At 27.5% G+C, this 24802-nt stretch overlaps 2 protein-coding genes across 3 annotated transcripts in view; one reads left to right on the top strand and one right to left on the bottom strand.

Annotated features, from left to right (window-relative positions):
- Window positions 1-7632, top strand: part of LOC107443634 (platelet glycoprotein 4) — an 82436-nt gene extending 74804 nt beyond the window's left edge. The window contains exons 13-14 of the mRNA XM_016057570.4: window positions 227-359; window positions 3495-7632. Of these exons, the coding sequence (XP_015913056.2) occupies window positions 227-358 (132 nt within the window). The 3' untranslated portion in view covers window position 359; window positions 3495-7632. The remainder of the gene's footprint in view (window positions 1-226; window positions 360-3494) is intronic.
- A 5221-nt stretch (window positions 7633-12853) lies between these two features.
- Window positions 12854-24802, bottom strand: part of LOC107443635 (lysosome membrane protein 2) — a 128698-nt gene continuing 116749 nt past the window's right edge. For both annotated transcript variants that reach the window (XM_016057571.5, XM_016057572.5), the window contains exons 10-14: window positions 22699-22772; window positions 20734-20785; window positions 18571-18723; window positions 16296-16390; window positions 12854-13975 (exon numbers count right to left, since the gene is read on the bottom strand). In XM_016057571.5, the coding sequence (XP_015913057.3) occupies window positions 16310-16390; window positions 18571-18723; window positions 20734-20785; window positions 22699-22772 (360 nt within the window). In that variant the 3' untranslated portion in view covers window positions 12854-13975; window positions 16296-16309. The remainder of the gene's footprint in view (window positions 13976-16295; window positions 16391-18570; window positions 18724-20733; window positions 20786-22698; window positions 22773-24802) is intronic.

The raw sequence follows: 24802 nt of genomic DNA, 5'->3' as shown, positions 1-24802 counted from the left end.
TTTCTCTTTTTCAGATAAGTTACAATCATTTATAAATAATGTAACGTATTTTCATTTAAGTCGATAATGATTTTATTTTCATTTATTTATTCCGAATTTTTACCATAAGATATATAATATGTATGTATTACAATTCACAAATTTTTTCTAACATACTGATGAATTTGCAAAACCTAAACAATTTATATGAAACAGACATAAATTGTAATATAATTATTTGTTCCAGGTTAAACCTGAAACTTTGAAGCATTCAGTATTCTTGAAGACGTTAAATTCTGTCTATACAAGTGTTGCATTATGGCCACCACCTGAAGAAGAAGTTAAAGAAGCTAATGTCAGTGAGAAAACTTATTTATAAAGTAAGTTTAAAATAATTTATCACATATTATATTTATTAATCAGTGGAAAAAATGAAAATCTTGTGGAACTTAATAAAAATTCTGTTCCTTATCACTAAGAAATAAAAATTAATTTTTTCTCAGTGATAAAACACAGTTATAGTTTCTCTACGGTAATAACTCCTCCCGCCACAAAGTCTGAGGCTGTCTGCTGCAATTTAAACAAGAATAGCACAATTCAAAGAGGGAAGCTTCTTTTCACTCTAGGGCTAACACAATAGACCGACCGCCACGGGTCCAGACTAATTGCTAGGGGAGTTCTTACTTTAGACAAACTATAATATTTGCTTCAAACGCCGATTTTTATGAAAAAAGAAACGTGCTTTTTCTTTAAACAAAAATCAATTGAAAAACAAAATCACCCAAAATTTCTTTATAATATTGAATTGTTCGAGAAGTTCATGCCGATGCATAGATTATCTTACAAAAACGGCACAAACTTTCTGATTACCCAATACTATATATTAAAAGTTATATAGATAATAATCTAACAACATATCCTTAAACATCTAATAATCATATAATAACAATATACAATAAATGTAGTGTAATTACCAATTATTACCTAACAAATGTTATGTAATAAAAAATTATTAAGATTGAAAGAAAAGAGAATATAACTGAGCGTGAACTACAAGTGTATAGAAATCTTAATTCAAAATAATTATATAAAGAAAAGAACAACACAGAAAAAAAAATTAAGAAGACGAAAGTAAAAAAATCATAAAAGTAGGATAAAAAAAAGTTTTTAAAAATGATTGCATATATATATATATATATAAATATATATATATATTGTGATTATTCCTTATAATGTTTCATAAATATTCTACCATTTATAAAACTTTAATATGCGTATAATATATACAAATTTTTATAGTAGATATTAATTTTTATAATATATATTAATTGCATAGTACTCTTGTCACAACTAGTATTTATAATACAAAACTTAATTCTTTCTTTAAAGAAATACAGTCAAGGCGAAAAAAAAAAAAAAAAAAAAAAAAAAATCATCCTCTCTACTGTATGTATAGTTATATATTAATTTATTCCATATATTTGGTCCGTAAATTAAATTATGAAAGGTTATAAAAATTCTCTAAATTCACTTTAGGTTTAGCTTATTGGTTTTTTTTTTTTTTTAATTTTGAGCATAGTATAAATATTCTTCTTAACGTTCAATATACTTCTTATAAATAAACAAAAAAACTTTTCTGTAAACAAAAAAAAAAAAGAACACTTAGAAATCATAAATAAAAGAATACGCAAAAGAATAAATTACTTTATTCATTTTGTAGATAAAGTAGTAAATACGTTCAATGATTGATTTAAAATATATTTAAAGACATTAAAAAATTCTTAATACGTCATATTTTACTCTTTAACAGTTACTCATTAGTGCTTATCAATACTTTAAATATTTGAATGTCTCAAATTATTCTCGCCATCACTTATTTATAATATTCATACCATGCTATTTAATGCTCCATACCATACTACTTAGCTATGAAATTTCAGTCATACAATTTTAGCAATTCTAAACCCAATATCAAGCCTTATTTTGTCCTTCTCATAATTAAATTTAAAAACGAATCTTTCAATTAAGGAAGATTAATAAATTTTCGGCATTCTTCTAATATGCTATACACCTTTTTTTAAATATGTAGTTATTTTACACACCGATAGATGGCACCACTAAAGTTCCAGGATTTCTATTGAATTCTATACTCATTAATTGTAAGTTGAGAAGTAAGCTAATGAAACTAATTGCGTATTGTCGGTTATTAAAGCGACTAAAATAGACATGGCTGTAACTCTTCACTGAATCAAAAATAGCTAATAATTTAATTCTATTACTTATTAACAAATTCAAAATATTTTGATATTTTAGTGGTGCCATCTATTGATTCCCAAATGAACTATACAGTTAAGTGGGGTAGCTAACATATTGGAGATTTTTTACAAATGGACTTTAGGAACGTTTTCTTGTGAGAATTATCGCTTTAAATAATTTTTCTAATTTAACAAAATATGCATTATACGCATGTACATTTTATTGAAGTTAAAGATAAAATGCATAGAGGAAAATCAAGGCAAGATACGTTGGATCCAGAGACATATTAAAGAAGATAAATCCCTCTAGCCAAATTAGCGAAAAAGAAAGCGATGTGTCATTGCTACACATCTGGGGCTTCTTCTACAACTAGCGCCCTGACAGTTTTTGCAACATTTTCCCATTCTTATTATAGCAATTGAAGACTAGCACTATTTAAATTTTTTTTAATTTGAAATATAAGTAAATAATATTTGAGCTGAATACTCTTAGATGCGTATTTTCAAAATTGAAAATGTTTTAAAAATACCAAAATAAGTTCTTTTTTTCTTGTAATGAACATTTACTTTCTATGAAAAGCACTAGATAGCAGCACAAAACTATAATTAACAGTTCCATAAAGTTTTTAACTCGTTGTAATCAAAGATATCGATTTACTATACTATAAAATTTTCTTCTTTATAAAGTTGACTCTTTTTTTCCATGAAAAAATCTTAAAACTATTTTAATGACTCATGAATCATGAATAGCGGGAAAAGCAAGATTCGTACAGTTTATTCTTGGAAGGAATAATGAGAAACTTTAATTTTTATCTCTGTCACTTGAGAGCAGCATCAGTAAGAGAAGGCAAGCTCGTTTTAAATTTTAGATACGTTTTTAAAGGTGGACTGGTGTTTCTTTTTTACTCCTCCTTGGTTAGATCAAAGTAAACCACCCAGAAGATATTCCACTTGGCAAAATCCCCTGAAAAGTGCTTTTCCACTCATCATTTTGTTCTACCTCTAAAATGCTCATAAAACCTTAGATTAGGTAGGTTTATGAAGCGTCACATATTGGATGAATATTTTATTGTATTTGATTCTATTGTAAAAACGTGGACTCACAAGTTTAAATAATCATCGAGTGCATTTGAATTTCTTTTAAAATCATTTATTAGTTTAAAAATTCCCCTGCATAATTTTTAAAACTTCTACTGATTGAACTTTTTTATAAACTGAATGTACATAGTTTTTAAATAGCTATTTTTATCTATTTTCAAGGTACTCTGTAGCTATTGGCATTCATTTTCCTGGCCACCAAAGATATTAGAATGGACTAACTCTCGAGCATTTTGATGAGTAACAATCATCTTTCATCTTATAATTTAACCATCAAAGAATTATTCATCCTCATTCTCACAACGAGAAGCTCATCAATTTTACTCAAAAATTATACCTGTCCCATTAAAGCCGGAATTTTGATGTCTAGTCCACTGGAACCTCAAAACGACAGTATTTGTAAGTTTAAATATGCTGCTGACTATGACACCACCAAAAGACAATCACTTTTATATAGTTACACAAGCTCAAACCCACACTTATATTAAAAATTGATATCGACTTTTTATGATAAAAACTATTTAATATATATTTTTTTATTTAACAATATTCCAGCCATTTTGAAATATCCGCACTCATTAACTTTATACCCCCCTTTTTAATATATTATCATTTAACTGACATTTTCTTGAACTATAATAATAAAAAACATTCGATTTATATTATATTTTAATAGATATTGGGAAATAGAAAGATACGAATATATCAGCGACTAAAGAAAAATAAGTTGTGTTAAAATTGTATATAAAGTTTAGGTATTTTGATAATAACTGATGACATCTTTAAATTTGCTGAGTCAATTCATAGATGATTTTCTATAACAGTGGTTACCAACTGGCGGTCCGAGGGCCGCATCCAGCCCTCGAAGCCTTTTTTCGTGGAGCTAAATTTGACGAACTAAAATATATTAGTTTTTTTTCCCGGACAATTTTTGTAAGAAATCTATATGGGTTTAAAATACTTTTCTTTTGCTAAAAACAACTAATTTCTTCGTTGTTATTTCCTTCTGTGAAATTTATCATACCAACGATGCAAAAAAATTTTTTCTCTGGTTTTGCATCCAAAAAATGTTTATTCAAGAAAATATTTATTATTATTTGTAATTCAATACTTTTGTTTTGTACAACTTGATAAAAATCTGACAGTAATATTTATATTTTTTTCAAACATAAAAGAGTCCGATATAAAATTCTGACGAAGTTGCGGCCCGCCATTTGACTGGTGTTTTTAATTATGGCCCCCGGTCTCATGTAAGTTGGAAACCCCTGTTCTAAAAAGTATATCTATTCTATGAAAAGGACCACAGCAAGTAGTACCCTGAACAAAAAAGAACAGATGGAGAGATTTTAAAGCGTGCCATCTTCAAATAAACGCAGCTGATGGGAATCATCTATAAATTGAAGTAGCAAATTTAACGATGTCGCTAATAAATCTATAATTATTGTATTATATCAGCTTTTGTTAAAAATATTATTGTGTCCATTATTATTTAGTAGTTATACAAATTAAATGTGCGAAAAACAATAAATTATTCTACATTTTTTCTCCGTAAAATTAAACAAAAAAAAAATCCTCGTTGAAGCCTGCAGAAATTCTTTCCATAAGCATGATTTTCTTGAAATCGCGTTTTTCAACGGAATACGTAGTTGTAGTTATATTTTAATAAAAAGAAACAATACTTTTCTGTACTAATATTTTTTTTCCTACTTTACGATATTCTCAAGTTTCTATAGAACTTTTGAGTCAAAACAAGTTATTTAAATCCTTTTTTTTTCTTCGTAATATTGCCAATTGTACGCAGTTGCAACTAAGTGATGGGTACGTAAAATACGTTCGAATATATTCACATATTGTGGGTTCGTAGATTATTTATATGCATAAAAAAACTTCTTATAAATAATGATTGCTTAAAGCTTGCCTTTTTTACATATTCTTTCCCATTATTCTACTCTATTGAGAAAAAGTATAAATGAAAATAGTCACTCGTAAGAGATGAACATTTTAGACTAAGTAAACCTAAGATATAAACATTATTCGACCAAGATTCATAAATAATAGTTCGACGAAGCTTCGAATTAATTGCAAATAGGGAAGCTTCAGAATCAGTCAATAACAATTTGATTTAACTTTAAACAAAACTATTGTAGCATTATAATCTCATTAATTAATGCATTGAAATGTCTTATTTCTAATTAAATGAGTTGTCTTATTCGTTAAGATATCATATTTCTGAGTCATTTTGTTCATAATTATAATGTTATATAATCGTTTTTAATTTTAAGTTTTCCTTCATAACTGCTAAGCAAAGTATAAAATGCTTGGAGCGTGTTGGAACTGTTTAAATTTGCTTTAACCTTAATGTAGTGAAATGACGTCCCTGTGTTGCATATATTGGAGACGAAGCAGGTAAACTTCAACGGTGCTTTTATGAAGGCAGGCAGTATATTTTTGTGTTAAGTGTTATTTTGAATAAATGTCTGTGATTCACGTTTTTAACTCATTCATTTGATATCATTATTACTATTTTTGTGATAATGAGTTGATTTCGTTACTATTAAATGTGTAGGAAGATTTATCATCCATCTATTTGTCAAAATATTTTTTCTGTTAGTCTGCTTAAAAAATGTTTTCTTCGAAATCTCGTTGTATTGTATTGTGGATTTTTTCTTCCTTTCTGTGGTGGACTGTTAGTCAAAGTTCGTTTGTTTTAAATGATGTAATTTTCCTACATTCCATGATAATGTTGTTATTCTTTTTTTTAAAGAAATTTTGTTATATATTATGTAATGATGCATTAAATAAATGTTTAAATGTTTTCTGTAAATGTAATAACTACTTAAGTGTTTGTGTTTGCACATGTACGCAATGGAACATCGAGTTTTTATTACATTATTGAAAGTATTGTAATTCATTGCATATAGTAAATTACATTATGATTTTGCTCAAATTTATGTTATGCATGAGTATTTAGACTTAGATGAATAACCAATATTATTTTTAAGTTTCAGTTAACGTAAATAGCTTTTTTAATTTTTTTAAAAAAATAAATAAAATCAAACTAGTGTAAACTCTTTGTACTTGTGAAATGAAATGCTCCTGTTCGCAGTATTTTCTATACATGTTTCGGTATATTGTAATTTTTAGTAGCATTTATTTATCTTAAATATTTTACAAGGTATTTCATTTTAGCTATAAACTGTAGCTACAAACTTACAAGTCATACAGTTTAAAGCTAAAAATGAATATTTAATTGCAAAATGTTAAGTAAAATTGTTGTAAAAAATAGCCTTTAATTTTCATCATTTCATTAAAAGTTTTGAAGATATTATTGGGTTATTCAGACCATTCGTTCTGATTATTTTTTTTGGTTTCTTGAAAATACATCGGAATGATATATTTTGTTTACAAACGATATGAGTACATATTCAATTCGGAAAAATAATCCTTCCTGTTAGACCAATTATTGACAGCAAATTATCAAGAAATTGTAAATTAGAAGGATCTTTGACAACTCAGCAATTGTTAACAGAGCACTATTAGGATATTTTACCCTACCCACCATACACACAAGGCTCTCAGGTTTCCAGTGATTTAGATCTTTAAAATATTTGAACTGAAAACATTCAACTCTTTTGCCAGGATAAAATTTACAACAAGATGCTTTTTTTGCTGAAAAGCCTGAACATTTTTGAAAGAGCAGCTTTTCTGTAAGAACAAAATGCACTCATAAAATTGAATAAATTTATACCAAAATTCAAACGTACTACGTTTCATTTTTCTTTCGAAATTGGCGCGAATTTTCCGAATAACCCTACATTAGAATCAATCAATTAGCAATGAGTATCATTAACTGTCTCAATTTTATTCTGAATTGAACTGCATTAATTTCACATATACGCCATAAGTTTTAGTTATAACAATATATAAGTGCTATTAGAAGTTAATCTGAATTTGTATATCTAGAGGAACTTTGAATCAAAATATAATTTTTGATGAAGCAGATTCCTATTGTAAATATATATAAGCTGATTGTATAAATACAAAATTTTATTCAATGCTACGGGTCGGGCTATTGCAAAATGATTTGCTGAAATTACATTTCAGTATTTTAAGATAGAACATATTAGAATAAACTGTATAAACTTGTAGTATTTATTTTTGCTTACCAAAACAAATATCAAAAGATGCATTTATACTATTATTTGTTCCTTTATTTATGAACTTTTATGTTTGTATTTTCTATGAAAAGTGAATGTGCCTTGTGTCTTTATAACTGTGGAAATAAAATTTTAATTAATAATGGTTTCGCACTGATTTTTTATTATCATGAGCTCACAAATGATTAGTGTAAGGTGCATGTTATCCCAGATAACACAGATTGTACCTGAGATGTCATAAAAAAGTCAGAAGAGGTCACAGCCGTCACAGGTGTGACCGTTTTGAATTGTCCCAAGGAGGTCATACTGTGACTTGGATGTTATTCTGTCTTGTGACATCACATAAAAGATTACATACATATTTATAGAGACTTTTTGTCACATAGTAGTCATAAATATACTTTACTGAGAAACTTTTTTGCCACTTTGATCCCTTGAAAGTCACATGACTTGTCTTTCTAAAGTTACGCGGCTATTTTTTGCGACTTTTATCACTAAGGTTAGTCCAGTTACTTGAAAGTCTTGCCAGCAGATTTTCGCAAATTCTTAAAATTAAATATGTGAATCACAATAGAGTCATGAATAGTCACAGCAATTACATTCAGAAGTGATCTTTTTAATCTAATCAATGGCTCCCAAGGCCTCTCAATATGATAAAAAAAATTTAAAGTTTCCGTAAACGTGTTTGTTAAAAATAAAATAACGTCCACAGCATCAGAAAAAAAAAGGTTTTACTAAAAAAAGATTTTATTAAAAAAAAAATTTAAATTTAACCCTTGTCTAAATTACCGAACATTATTTAAATAAATCTATTTTAATATTATCTTTTTAAAAAAAGAATTTAAATGTCTTTTCCTTCTGTTTTTAAAATAGATGTATACACTTGCATTTTCCTTAAGATACACGATAAAAATTTCAATTCCTGCATAACTGTTATAGCCACAAACAGTCTTGATAAGATTTATTTTATTCAAAAATATTGTTGCAGAGGTGAAAAAATAAAGTTTTTTTACGAACAAAATCATAAACAACAAAAACATCAAAACGAACAAAAACATTGTTGTAATCTTTTGATTTTAAATAAAATGGTTTATGGTTTATTCTACTTATTTATTCTATGCTTTATTCATTTGAACTAATATTGATCATGTTTGCTCTACAAAGATTTATTTTCAGGAAAAATGAAGAAAAATATTCAATAGAATATGAAGAGCTTTGCATCTAAGTACATATTCTGTTCAGACACTTTTACATTTTTAAAATAATTCGTAACTTAAAATGCAAATAATAATTTGCAAAAAAATAATTAGATGCAGTTTGCAAAAATAAATTACTGCAAATTATAATTTGCAATAATTTTCAAAAGCATGAACATCTAAGTATTAGTTAACAAAAAGCAAACGATTTTAAATCAAACGTGAACCATAGCTGCTCTCCTTTTTTTAATTGTTTTCTCTCTCTGCCTCTTTTTTTTTTAACTCCTCCCCCCCAAGGATTGGCTAAAATTCAGAAAGTTGATGCTTTGATGCCCTTAAAATTGTACGTATAATCGTTTGTGAAATATGTGTTAAAAGATTAAAATTCATTAAAGTGGGTTAAAAACGATGAAAACGATTATAAAAGCTTTTGTTTTATAAAAGCTTTGTTCTACTTACATTAAAAGTTATATGTTTGCTGCTAATTTTTGATTATGTTCAGTTACTAAGTTGTAATGTATTATTTGGTAAAAAAGAACGAGAATACGGATATTAAGCCAGATCTGTAAAAATGGTTGTTGATTTTGACATCGTTCGTTTAAATCGATATTCGAGGAACCCATATGATAATCCTGACAGCGATTATATCACCAAAAATTGAATATTTCAAAATAAGTGATCAATTTTGTTGAATGTTGAATGTAAACTCGAAAAAAAATTTGATCCTTTTATAGTTTTGGTAATAGACATTGTATTCTAAGCCTGTGATTTTAAGAAATTTGCGAATTCGCCGTGGTTATTTCAAAAACAAAAAATTCTCAACTTCATAAGTTCCAAAAGGAGACAAAGGAGGAGACAACAAAAAGAGAGGAAATAAAAGGGGTGAGTCTTACTTATTTCGTTTTCTTGCATATAGCCTCTTATAATAGCGAATAAGTTAGAAATTTGTGATTTAAGGTTAATTCAATTAAGTTAGTGTTTTAAGCTTGATGATTAAAGAAAATTGATATGATTTTAATTCACTTTCATTGTTCGTTTTCTATTTATCTTCAATTTTTGTTTAAAAGTTCTTTCGTTTTCGAATACTTATTGCGTGTTTGTTTTTGAATGCTAGTCAATGTTATTTCATTTTGATCACATTTTTTTAAAGTTAGTTTTCCCCATCACGATACGGAAATCGGTTGCGCATTTTTTTAAAAATATTTTAGGCATTTTTTTTTCACTAAATACAACATTTTTGAACGGTTTAGAAGTCAAAATATTTTAATTTTCATTCCAATTCTAAATCATGTTTTTTTATTTGCAAATGTTTACTGGGTCCATTTAAAATTATTTTAATGGCTCAATTTTGCAATTCTCACTAAACACAATTATTTATTTAACGTTATTAGAAATAAATTTTTAGCACTCTCATATCTGATTTTTCAAAATGAAATATGCTCGTTAGTATGTAGTTCTAGATATCTATACCTTAGAAGCATAATTTTTAAATGTCGTAAGCCTATATATCCTTGCAGACGCAAATAACTGTATAAAATTTAAATCTTTTTACAAGCGGTTTTTAGAAAGAAAAAAGGGGTATCGTTTTATAAATACTAATTTCCTGTTAAAATTCATTAGTATTTTTTAATTTCCCATTTCTGTTCTGAATTATAATGCTTATTGATTGCCTAGTAAACTATGTAGTATATTTCTGCAATGAATATGTGTAGCAACATTTAAAATAATTGAAAATAAAAAACTCAATTCTAGAGTTTAAACTCCATATATTAATTCTTAAAATGCGTTCAAATTGAAATGCTTCAAAAATAAAATAAATGAGCAGATTGCTTTGAAAATAAATTTAAAAATTAGTTAAACAACGAATATTCAGTAGTCTGCTCAAAAGTCGAGTAGTATTCACTTTAAATAAAATTTTTAAATTTTAAATTTAACTGTTATAGCAAAGTTTTTTTTTATAACAATTTGGTAACTTTACAGTATTCTTCTTAGGATTTACTTATATGAAATTTTTATTGTGAGAAGTTAGTTCTTTATAAATTTATAAATGAATTATATCAGCTTTTGTTTTAATGAAAAGAAAATTAATAAAAACAAAATTACTATTTATAATTTCTAAAAAAAATTAGCATTAAAGAAAGGTAAGGAGTTGAAAAAAATTTACAAAATATTTTTCTTAACTATCCGTTAAATATAATTTTATAACAAATATATTTGATAATTTTTGGTATCTTCGATTTCATCAAGTTTCTTCCGTTTTTTTCACTATCTTCCGGACATAATTTCAACCCTGACTATGACAACCCAACAACTAAAACCCATTAAACAGTGAGAGGGAATTATAAGAAACCATTCAAATCTTCTTCTGAAAAAATATTTGAGTCTTTAAAAGCTGGAAGTTTTTTCATGTTAGAAAATTTTTACGTGTGAGAATTTTTTTCAATTTTATTCTTCCGAAAAACTCCCATAGACTAAAAAATCATAAAAAATAAAATCTTTTTTTCATAAGAAATCTTAGATATGGCACTTATTTTAATGACCAGATAGACTAATTTTCAAAAGAAATAGCTAGAACAGTTTTTACAATACTTATTTTCATATGTGAGTCAATTAGTCACACGAGTCTGGTTTTCACATGTTACCCACTGAATCATATAGTATCACAATAATTTAAATTACTACTTTTTATCCTACTATTTATTTATTTTCGTCTACTAATTTGAGTTTACAAACATTATAGACGGATCATTTTACAAAATGAAATTTCGTGATTCATTAATTGTTGAAGAATTGTTTAACTCGAAATGAATGTTGAAGGATGACTCACCGGAAAGGAAATGTTTTTACTGTTATTATTCCTTTGTTTTTCAAGAAACTTGACTTATTGTTTTTAGTGATAAGAGAACAGGTGACATTTAAAAACGAACATTTTAGAATTTTTCAAATTAGATTGCTTTGAAATTCATTAATTTTTTACAAATAGTTCAGCTTAATTTTGAAATATGATAAATTAAAGAAACTTTTTTTTATCGTTGCAATTTCATGACTATATTATTTTGGGTGGAGAAATGGGAGAATATTGATTAAAAAAATGCATGTCATTTCTGCAAAAATTGGTAGATTAAAAACTCTTCTAAACTTTTGTAGATATTTGTATTTGAACTCAATAATTATTATTAAAAAATTTTTCATTCTAAACCTAAGAACTGCAGATATTGCTAATTCGACCATAAAAGTAGGAAGAAAAAACTTGTATTGTTTAAAACATGCAAGTTCTAATTCGCTAACAAAAATGCGAACATTTGAATTTTTTTATATTTTTTGCTTGTACTGACCACAGTGCTGACGTGAAATATCCTCAGTGGTAGACGGATGATGGGTTGGGATTCTCTTGCAGACAGGCCAACCGTGGGAGGTTCTCCTGGTCTTCCTCTCCATGTAACGCAAATGTGGCTTAGTTCCAGCAAAAAGTCCTCCACGAAGGCAAATTTCTTCCTATACTTGAACCCAGGAGTTCCCGTGGTATCTGGATCGGGTTCAAAATGTCAAGGCTTTGGAGTTCAACATTATCAGTCGTAAACCAAAAATTCGCCGGCTGTTCAATGACTGTTATAAAATAAAATGTACTCCTTACAAGAGCAGTGTTGGTGCAGGGAATAGAGCACACACCTCCCAATCAGGTGACCCAGGTTCTAATCCCAGCGTTGGCTGGTCGATATGAATTCTGAACGCGGCTAGCACTGACCACGGAGATGATGCAGAACAGCCTCAGTGGTAGATAGATCATGCGCTAGAGTCCCCTTACTGTTGGGCTAACCATGCGAGGTTTGAGGGTTTCCTCTCCATGTAACACAAATGTGAATTAGCTTCATCAAAAAGTATTCCATGAAGGCCAGTTTCTCCCAAAGCTTGATGCAGGAGTTCAGTAGAGTTCAAAATTACAAGTTGAACATTGGCTGAACTCAGAATTGGGTTGGTTGTTCAATGCGGTTAAAATACTCATCAGAAAGTGTTACCAACAAAAACATAGACACAATTAGCATCTTTCTTAGTGCTGCTAGTTCACATAGTACTGTAGATTTCTATTATAGGTCGAAGCATTTTAAAAAATCATCCCTTTTTAGTACATCAAAAGATTCATTTTTGTGAACAAAATCAAGAAACCTAATATTGTACAAACATTTTTATTCCAAGAACAACCATACAAAAATCTGCTTTTACAAGTAGTCAATACAAAGTTATGGCTCATGTTTTAAATAGATTAGAAAATATTAATATACAAAAATAATTATCCTCGATTGGCACTATGTTTTTTTTTCTTTTATTGAAATAATTCGGAAAAAATATAGAGCTATTAAAGAAGCTTCATAGAGCCTGCTACAAGCTTAGTTAAAGTTCTTAAAAATTTAACAATTCAAAAGATTTCTTCATTAAAATAACTTAAAGCAAGATTAATTTATAATAAAAAAATACTTAATTAGGAATAAGTTAAACACAAAGGCTTACATATATATAGTTTGAAATGCATTTTGATATAAATAAAAAAACGATATTTTACAAAAACCTTTTAATTTTTTGAAGAAATTAAATTTTTATTTCAATTTTTTTTGCAGCTTGTTGCTAATCTGAGTTACAAAGATTTGAATTAACATGATTTTTCTTTGAATAAAAAGTTCTATAAAAACATTAGTTTGGTAATTTTAAAAAAATGCAAAAATAAATTTGACATATAAATTAAAAATATTATTACAGAAATAAATTAAAACAGTAAATAAGAAAAATACATAGTTTTACGAGACGCATCCTTTAAAAAAATACGTATAAAACATTCTACAACTTTATACGGATATCAAAATATTCAACATCTAAATTTTCAATATAACTATTAAAAATGGATAGGTAAAATATTCTAAGAGCATAGATAAATAGTTACAAATACAGATAGTAAAGACTCTTATTACAATGGTGTCACAGAAAATAAGACTACAAAAAAAGTTTTATAGAAAGCAAGAATCACTACAGCTTTAAAATGAAATGCACAGACACAGATTTCATTTTAATGGTTTGTGAGATATCTGCTTAAAATTATTTCCCTTAAAATTCCTTATGGTCATATTACACTTAAAAAATGACAAAACTGTAAAGCAATTGTCCTGTTGATAAAGATGAAAGCATGATTAAGGTCACTTTGATGGCATATGTAAAGTGAAGACTTGCTGGTGAAGCAATTATCTAAATGATAAATTTGGTTTTCGCCTTTGAAAAGGGACTTCTATTTGACTAGGTTTATCTGAAATGAGAATGACAATGAATGAAGTTTATTAAAATAAAACTTAATTTAGGAAGTAAGAGAAACAAAATACTGCAACATCTATATATTGTAAAAAATAAATCATAATGATTATGAACAATTAAAACAGCAAGTTTCATTGAAAATAGAATAATGAACATTAGTATCATTGATTTAAACTATAAGTTTAATTTAAAATCAAATGTATAGTAGGGTAAACCAACCAGTGAAGGAACACTACCCAGTGAAGGAACATTTCATATATATTGATTAAAAATCAGAATTTGAAAGTTTTTCTTTAGATTGATTGGTAACAATAGATTACTGCCAAACAATAGGAAGTCATCTAGCAATGTTTTGGATTACCTGGTCACATAGACTTCTCTGGAAATTTTTTTAAATTTGTTATTATCTCTGCAACACCTTGTTTCTTTGAAAAAACGTTTTATTTTTTTTAAGCATGATAGCATAATAAAGTACTGAGATAAGGAGGTGTTTATTCACTGGATCATCAAACGATGAAAAACCAGTGAAGGAACAAGTATTCCTTTACTGGTTTTTTTTTAAGTTAATGAAAATGAAAGATAAGCTTTAATTTTCTTGTACCTTTAGTGATGTTTTGCATCAAAAGTATATTAAAAATACAAAAAACAACTTCTAACCAGTGAAGAAACAGGCATGTTCCTTTACTGGGCATAGATTTTTCAGTGACTGAACAGCATGTGTTAATATGTTGACACTATACTTTTCAATTCATGATTACAAAAAAAAGTTACTTTTTTCCAAGTATTTGTAGGTTATAATTTCAAGAATAGGCTTGTTTTTAGATATTTGCACGGCATAAAATTCATAAAGAGCATTAAAAAATAACCAAAGTTAAGTGTTCCTTTACTGTGAAGTTTTGTGTTCCTTCCCTGGTAAGAGCTGTTCCTTCACTTGGTCTTCTTACTACTTGTTATTTGAACCTCCAAAACTTTAAAACAATATTATGTAAGTTCTCTACAATTTTTTTCGCTTAATTTGCATTTAGTAACAAATATGTTGACACTGTCATTTAACTAAAATGACGAATTTTGAAATTAATATGATTTTTTAAAAGGCAAGCGAAGCTTAAGTGTTCCTTCACTGGTTAGTTTACCCTATACACAGTTCAAAATCGAGTTATCGCAAAATCAGAAAAAAACTAATAACTTTTCATTTAATGACTTTTTTGCATGGAAGATGCCATATGCCACTCAAAATGTCCCGATGAGTTTTAGTTTTGTAAACATTTTCCAGTACATTTAGTGGAAAAACTTCAATTCACTTTTGCTTTTATTTAAAAAGTTTTTATAATTTTTTTTTAAATATAAATACATGTTCTTGGCGTGATGCCAAGAATATCACACGTCTCTTGCTATCATTAATAGTTTAAATTTAGTGTTATAAAATTGGGTAAAACAAGTTTATTCAAGTATTTTTCAAATGAGTGCTTACATTACTGAAAGAAATTTTAGAAATTATAAAGAATATCTTCATTATCAAAGAGATTTTTTTTTACATATTCGTATAATATTTTATTTGTGATAGACATCCAGGTTACGAAACAACTTAATCCTTTCGAAGGCCGTGGTAAGTATACTTACCAAATTTTTTAGTCCATGTTAACTTTTCTTCCACTTTTAATTTAGGTATCCATTTGCTAATTACTTCAGCTTTCTTGAAGTGCGTTTGAATAAAGTTGGCAACCATTTTTTAATGTAAGAAAACTTATAAAAGCTATAAAATGCATAATTCCTACTGAAGTTTGTAGCATTTATAAAATTTATTTTATAAAATTTTATAAATAAAGAGAAATAAAAGTCAATAGGTTCCTAATAGGTTGTAAATATATTTACCCCCAAATAAATGGCATTAAAATTTTAAAAAAAATTTATAAGCTAAATGAGTTTTTCCTTTATTATGTCAATTACTATTCTTATATGAATTTAAACTCCAAAAATTCTTTAATTTATTCTTACTAGAAGTAAATGGCCCACCAAAGTGTTAAGAGCTCCTTTATAAAGGTGTTTTCTTTCTAAGTTTTCAATATTTTACTTTGAGGGTATGAGAAGTGTAGCTAAAAATGTGGCGCAAATATTTGAAGCTTTTTTTAACGTTTTGATTTCTTACTCTATCTTTGGAACTAAACACCAGAAGCTTGAATTAAAACTGTTCCATTTGAATCATTTACCTAGAGTTAATTTAATGCAAAATTTTTTTTAAAAAAATTAATAATGAAACAAAGTTGTAATTTCGAACAAAAAAACAAACAAAATATTGAGAGAAAAAGAAAACTTACGGTTTGAATAGCCTTTAACTTTTTATTCTCTCATCTGCTTTTGTTGAAACAACTTTGTATTTATTTTTGATGACATCTGACGCAGTTTTTTGTTCCTAAAATATAAACAGAAAATTAAAGTTTACATTCAAAACCATTCTAGAAAAATAAAGATAAAAGTAAACAATTATGTATTTAGGTCATACAAAATTGAACGACAAATGCTACCACAGAATGGAATACATTTTATTAACAAAAAAAAAAACTGTTTATGAGTTAGATATAATCCCCGGACAACTTAATGTACTTGTACTTTGGCTGAGTTGACTAGGATTATGATCATAAGGAATCCCTTCTATATAATCCCTTATGATCATAAGGTCGTCTGCAGACCACCTACTCGCTAATGCATACAATATTGAAACACAATGCTCATGTTGGCCCCATGAATTATTGCTATTGAATATTATACACCTTTTCGCAAAGATGAAACCCGTCACCACTTCCAGATTTGCTATTTGTATGCAATATTGCTGACGAATCTTCGTTGAATAGCTTTACTCTGTTAGTGGTCGTCTCTGTATGCATGCTTCGTTCCCATACACCGATCCATTCGACAATGGAGGAAGTAATATAAAAAAATAAAATAAATACCCTGCCGTCCTTCCCTTCATTGACAGTGATAATCAGTATCCACACTGAATCAAGTCGACAAAATGGGTGGCTTTGTCTCTTACAGCTCATCTGTACCCATCGCAATCTATACATTTCGCGTAACCTATACTCCCCTTATTCGTTTGGTTAAATAACTATTATATAAGATAAGGAATAGTTTACAATAATTACTATCTAGGGACTTCAGTGAACTGCTGCATATGAAAAATAATCGTCAAACACATACAGCTATAGATTTCATACCGTGGGTCGGAATTAAAAGAAAAAATCGATGCCTAATACTAATTCTGACTTCAAGCAGAAGATCCACTTAAAACTAACTATACAATTTTTATATCTTCGCTCGACATTTTCTTAAGAATTCAGCCCAGGGTTAAAAGGACGCATTTTAAACTATGGCAATGGAGAAAACATTGTACAGTAGGGAACCGCTTATCCGGAACGATCGGGACCATCGCCATTCTGGATAACTGATTTTTCCGGTTTTCTGAATCGCTACAAAAAGCAGTTTTTTTATTGTTAAACCCAACTAAAAAAAAAAAATTAGAAATATTATTAAAAAGAAAAAACGATGAAGTAATACACCAATGATTATTTCTGAAATGATGGTGAAGTAAACATCTTTCAAAAAAAGAAAGAAAAATCCTAAAATCTTATAAGGAAAAAAAATATTTTTTTTTTAAATGGCGGGAAAATTTAACGAATTTCGTTCCGGTTTTTTGGTTTTCCGGTTTTCTGATTTCCGGATAACGGGTTCTGTACTGTAATACTCTAATTTACAGAGGACTATTACAACAATATCTTATCAGTCTTACTTTCAAATAATAAACCTTGTCATCTAGCGATTGTTTGACAAATAATTACCATGAAATGAATTTCAAGTTACGGGTAGTGACACTTTGGCTAAGACTGGCTTTTTTATCCTCTAGTTAGCTATGACAGTGTTTAAAGAATTGCTGGTGCTTGATCATCAAGACAAGAATAAACATTCCCAGTAGAGGAGTTAATAACTTTATCAGTGTCTCTAGCTTTAGAATAAAAGCATTCTCGCACAGATTCAGTTTTGTAGATGATTCATGTCAGGCTAACGGCATGTGGAAAAGATCTGGACTAGTTCCGGATTCAGCAGCAGTTAAAGCTGTTAAAAATCCTCGTCGTTTTGAGTTTTTGAACTATTATGGAATGCCAGTCAAAAACTGGTGTTCATTTCTAAATCAGATGTGAAATTAAAAAAAATGTTAGAAAGTATTTAAATTTTTTCAACTAAAGCAGGGTAATAGAAAACTTGTCTTGAAAGTTCACCGATTTTAAAATAAAAAATTTCAAGAAAAACTAATTTGATTATTTAATTATGTATTTTCAATGGATCTTAATAACTCACTGAATCATTTGAAACTATTACGGGTCATTCCAATTATAAAGTAAATCATTATTAGCTAATAAAATGGGTAATAGTTTATCAGATTGATAGATATTTTTTTCATTTAGTATTATTTGCGAATAATTAAAAAGAGTAAATTAGTATTTGTATCTGATGCAGAAATAGATTCTAAGAAATAGATTGCAAAATCTATTACCCATATTGATAGCATTTTTTTAAAAAAATTCAAAACTGGCATACCTTTACAAGGATATAGATTGTACCAATTCCAGCAGTCACAATCCACAATATTCCGAGCACAATACAAGCCGTTAATACAGACTTAGCAATTGTAATAGGCGTCCGAACCTTTGCAGTAAATAGTGCTGCATTTTTACTGTCAATCATAGCTTCCTGAAAATTAACGCTATTTTAATAAGAGATGAAAATAGATGCAGCATGATATTTTTTCAACCATAAAAAAATTTATCAGAAATAATGAAAACTGCTAAGTTTATTTTATTAAAAATTTTTTCAGTCTTTTTGCAATTTACTTAAAATGTAGTTAATTTATAACAATTTTATAAAATTAAGCGTGTTTTTCTCTCATTAGTAACGTTAGTTTTGGTAGAATAGAGGTCTCGAAAAATAGATACAAAAACAATAATTTTTTTTGGTGAAGTTTTAAGCATCTAATAATTATTTTAAGGTAAACAAATACGATTCGAGGAGATGAATTTAACATAGTTAGCAAACTCAAAGATTAAAACCATCGTGTCTTAAACGCTTAAAAATTCTGTCTATTATAAACATTTCATTTAAGCAATGCTAAAAAATTAAATAGAAAACTTAATGACAAACTATTATAAAATGTTGATATTTGTCTAAAAGTATAAAAAATTATAATTGGTTTTAATCCTTCTATCTCAGACTGTTCACTATTAGATATTTTAATGTGATTTTATGTTACAGTCCCTGGCCAAATTATTAGATGCACTGTAATATTCTGTGTAAAATCTTAATTATCAGGTGATAATATACAGCTTTATTGCTTTCACTCGGCTGAAACCGGTTTGCACTTGCTTACGCTCGTTCGTGTATCAATTATTAAATTAGACGATATATAATATAAATTCGACAATTTTATGAATTTGAATATATATAATATAAATATAGAATAATTATTATATTAGTATATTATAATAATTAGACCAACTTATAAAACGCACTGATGTGTTTTAATGATTGCACGTTTTGCACGAATTTATATGCAAGACTTTATTTAAACATACATGTAATGGGTTTTTATTCAGGAGATTTTTCATATACTTCCTATTTGTATTTATTTTTAACGAATTGCATTACAATGTTAACCAATTTAAACACGAATGTAAACAAGTGCAAACTGGTTTCAGCAGCCGTAAGAACAATAAAGCTGTTTAGTATCACCTAATAATTTAGATTTTGCATAGAATCTTACAGTGCGTCCTATAATTTGCCATGGGACTGTATATGCTAAAAAGGAGAAAATGTCATTAACTCCTTCATGTAGAAAATAAAATAACTTATTAATCTTTAAAATATATTTTAAAAAGAAGCACTCTTTAATTGTTCAAACTGTTTTGAACATGAAGTGTAAATTTTTATTGATATTTGATTACGTTATGTAGCATTATTATATTTTAAAATTAATTGTTTCATATAAACTGAAAAATTAAAAAAATAGTGGGATTTCATTTAAACTCTGATCTATTTAAGATTAAATAGTAAAAACTTTTTCTGGCAACAAGAACATATGGAGTTTAAAAATTACTCAGAATTACCACTGTCCAAAGTATTGATTTTGGAGTACTTCAGCACACATTTGGCTATGAATTCTGCGCATACAAAACCTCAAGTATGATTTGAAACATCCATTAAACTCCTAGCAATTGCGCAGGGTGCTACAATAAATATGTGGCATCCTGCTTTATAGCTTTGCTTATAAAAATAAGGTTTTTAAGTATTAAGTGGAAATCTTAGAAGAATTTATCTAATATATGCTGATAAAAATTAGAGCTAACTAGTATTCACACGCAAAATCAGGCACAAAAATGTAGTTAAAGATATCAGGATAAACAGATAAACTTTAACTAATCGTTACAAACATATAAACCTATGTTCCTCGCCAAAAATTTTCTTATAACTATTTGATGCTTTTTTTTTATAAAGGTCCGAAATATAAGCTGCAATGTATCACTTTACATAAATTTAAACAGTAATTTTTAATGACAATTTACAAAAATTAAAAATCAGCCGAAAAGCTCTTGCGAAATAGAAATTTAAAAAATCCAGCTTTGACTCAAATTTTGTAGATTGAAATTTTATATTTTTTGTTGTACTAAAAAGAACTAATATTTTATGAAAAAATTACTTTTATCTTACCTCGGTTACCCACAACAAAGGCACCACGGAAAATGGAAGGTTCTGGAAATCTCTGAAAAATTAAAAAGTTTTTAAAAAATGTTTAGCCCCAAAATTTGTGTTATTAACAAGTTAATTGTGAGAAAAAATTCTTTTATTAACTAACTAAATTTAACTAAGTAATGGACGTTGGGATTTTTCGTTATTCATTAACATAAGTTTCTTTTTTTTGCCGATTTTCGTGATCCAACTTCTTGCAGAAACCGGTAATAGTTAAATCTAATGTAACTTGGATTCTTCTGATATTTTCAAATTTTATTTGAATAGAGGACCAATTATATCTGTTTATTTTGACATTTTATAAAAGGCATCTTCCATTTTGAATTAGATAAAATTTTCATTTTGTTGAGCTTTCCTCTCAAACTTCTGATTCGATAGCACTTTAAGAGACTTTCATCACAAAATGTCAGATCTACACAAAAGTGCAAAATTCTCAAAGTAGCAATGAATTGTAGTTAAATTATAAAATTATTTATATATATGCAGTAATTTGCATTCAAGCATCTCTAAACTGAAGAGTTTTATTACTTTTAAAAGTGAAAATGCAATTTATTTTCCATATTTATATTTTATTACAATACAGAACTATGAGAACTAACTGTATAAAAAGGTAATAAAATTATAACATTTTCATACACGGTAACATATAGAATTTCCTTTTTTGCGAATTAGTAAGTAAACTGGTGTCGGACTACGGTTTTACATTGTTTGAGAACTACTACTACGGTTTTCGCATAGTTTAAGAAAAAAAGGTTAAAGTGCTTAGATTTTAATAAATAAGCATTTTGTCCCTCACCAAACACAATTTAAACAGATACATATAAAATAAACAGATATACAAATAAATGCTAAAGTTCTAATAATTTTTTTAAAAAATCTGTTACAAAAAATTCTGCTTTACTTCAATACCATTTAAAAAGATTCGAAATTATGTTGAAGTCGTTGTAGCAGTTAGTTTATCTGGTGTAAAATGGAAATTGATTTATTCATGCAATCAAATAATATACTATTCATCATAATAATGGAGGCACGCAGCACCATACCTTTTATAACAGGAGGCAAATAAAAGTCAGTTTATTAAATTACGATAACTAACGTTTCTGTGAAATATTTTTCCTTAAAAATCTAAAGCAATAAGTTATAAAGAGATTAGATATTGTAAAATGTAAGAGAGATGCTAAAGTATTACTAATTAAGCTGTACGCCAAAGGTTTATTTTTCAAAAAAAAATCTTATTTTTATCAAAAGTTTTGTAAGTTAAATTAAACAATTCTCTTCAAATTTTAACATTTCAATAATAACTCATATTTTACGCATGCAACTTTCTTTTAATGATGACATAAATCATTTCAAATTTATGCAGACAATACGTTGCTTAATATATGAATAATAAAGATTTAAATTTTACATATATTTTATTGTTGAATCAGGGATATGTAAAATTGCTTGGGCCAACCGAAAAATTTCTCTAACTTTATTGAAAATTTTTTTATATCAATCATGTAATCATTAACTAAAAAGCAATTTCAATAGAAAATATTAATTTTTTTAAAATATATTGATCATTTTTTTAAAATATTTATTCAAACAAATAAATGCTAAGTAAGTAGTATGAAAGTTGTTCCAATATTACCGGTTATATATTTTGTTTTAAAAAAAATCAGTAAAAATGTAATTAAAAAAATAATTAAAATCAATAAGCAAATTAGCATTGTAGCGAAAGAAGTTGTGAAAATTTGACAATTCATTATCAAAGTTGCCTAACAATTAATATCCACTTTCATTACACGCAGTACATTACCTTCATTACTGTTGTCAGAGATTAAGATGTAATATTCTTTCTTCATTTTAGTAATGATTTGTTATTATACTGTGTTGTTATATTTATCTTTTACTAATAAACGCATAGAAATCTATTAAACTTACTCCATTTCTGAGTAGCTCTTTAAAATGAAATTCATTTGAAGTTTTCTTGAAGCTCCAAGAACAATGCCAGTTTTCTAAAAATGGAAAAATAAATTTAATGGCTCATTTGAAAAAATCCATATCAAAAATGCTTTTTTTTTAAATCATCACGTTCATATAGGATATTTGGAATTAAACTGATTTTTAAAAATAGCACAAAAAAATTACGGTTCAAAAATAATAAATAAAATTAAAAAATGCTCACAGAAGCTTATGCTACAGCTTCCTGGAAGAGTTTTTAATTCAAAAAGTTTAACGGATGGCGTTGGTTTGTTAATTTCGATTGTTCTTAAAGCTGCGGAATGCTAATTTCGATTTCCGTTTAAGATATGTAATTGCAATGGTTATACTTTTCAAAATATTTTAATTTGATTTCCATTTATTAAAAAAAATTGAAAGTGATTTTCAAATATTTCTTTGATTTACAGGTTTATTGGGTTTAAACTAAAGCCAGTAAACCTAAGAGGGGACATTTATGTTTTATTTGTCAAAAGAATTTTTGAAATCTGTTATATTTAGAACCATCCATTTTCGGAAACCCTGTGTTTTAAGAGCAAGGATAGATGGACAAAAAAAAAATCACTTAATTTAAAAATAAAGCATTCTATTATTTAAATGAATAATTATTAACTAAAATATTATTTTAATGAAGGAGTAGTGCTGGGAATGAGGAATGTTGATTCGACTTTCTGGGCTATCTATGTTCCAAATCATCTCAAAGATGTTCTATGAGATTTAGACTGGGGCTCTGAGAAAGTCAGTACAGTTTTTGAACACACTCTTTGTCAAACGACTGAAACTAAATTCGAAGTACTGGTTTCCGATAAATTTTTTCGAAAAAATGTCTGCTTCCTAATTCAACTATAACGTTACGAACGTTTGTCACGTGACCAGTACGATAGTTTGACTTCTATGTTAAAACGAACTATTTTTGACTAATCATAAAGCAGATATTCTCCGTTTAATAGCGGTGGTGGTGAGAAGCCATAAAAACTTGATTATATGCTACTAACACTCCGTGATAATTTTATGTAAATAATACGCTGTTTGAACAATGATATACTAGTTTTCATTTAAAAGATTAAAATATTTCAAATTACTTAATAGCATTTATAGAAAAATTTCGGGACTGAAGTTCACAGTTATGATTCAATCTTCATCATTAGTCACTTTAATTCATGTTTCTTGTATTATTTATTACTTATAAAAATAAATTACCAATATTAATTATCATCTTCGACAAGGTAATTGCAATTATATCAGCTCTTGATACAGACTTACGTTTTCTAATTTGGTTAGATGTATTTTTTGATGCATAATTTTTAAAAGATTGGAAATTACAAATTATTATCCAAGGCAAATGGTAAAAAGTACTTTTATCATAGTTTAAAATATGTAATAAGAGCTTAAAATGCTAATAAAGAATCTTAAAAATTAAAACTAATTATTGTATCTAAAATTGTTTTAAATTTTAAAAAAAATTTTTTTTAATACTTTGAAATATTTAAAGAGTAATATTTTGAATAATTACAGCACAAATACCGATGATAAGATCAGAACTTCGCGAGCAGGCGCCTATTCGAAAGTCAATTAAAAATTCTTCTTGAACTCTAAGTTGAGAAAACTCATGAAATTTTTCAGTGACGGAGAGTATATCACGCCATGACCTGCCTTAAGAGATAAGTTTCTCCGACGGGTAACCTTTTTACTGCGATAGTGACCTTACGTTACAGTTGAATTAGGAAACCGGTGATTAATTGCGATCGAACACAATCAATAACCATGGTTGATCGAAAAAGCTCGAAGTAATCAAATTGATAGGAAGATAAAATCTTGGTTGTACGTTACAAATACTCCTTGAAAATTTTTTGTAAATAATACGCTGATTGAACTATGGTAGGCCAGATTTTAAATAAAAGATGATATTTCGCATTACTTATTAGTATTTATAAAATAATTTCTGGATTGAAACCCAGAGTTATGATCCAGCTCTTCATCAGCAGTAGCTTTTAATTCATTTTGGTTATTTATTACTTTTAAAAATAAATTATCAATATTTGATTAA

Source organism: Parasteatoda tepidariorum, chromosome 12, assembly GCF_982258835.1.
Source record: "Parasteatoda tepidariorum strain Cologne lab strain chromosome 12, Ptep-v5.0, whole genome shotgun sequence".
NCBI lineage: Eukaryota > Metazoa > Arthropoda > Arachnida > Araneae > Theridiidae > Parasteatoda > Parasteatoda tepidariorum.
This window is presented reverse-complemented; position numbering and strand designations above follow the sequence as displayed.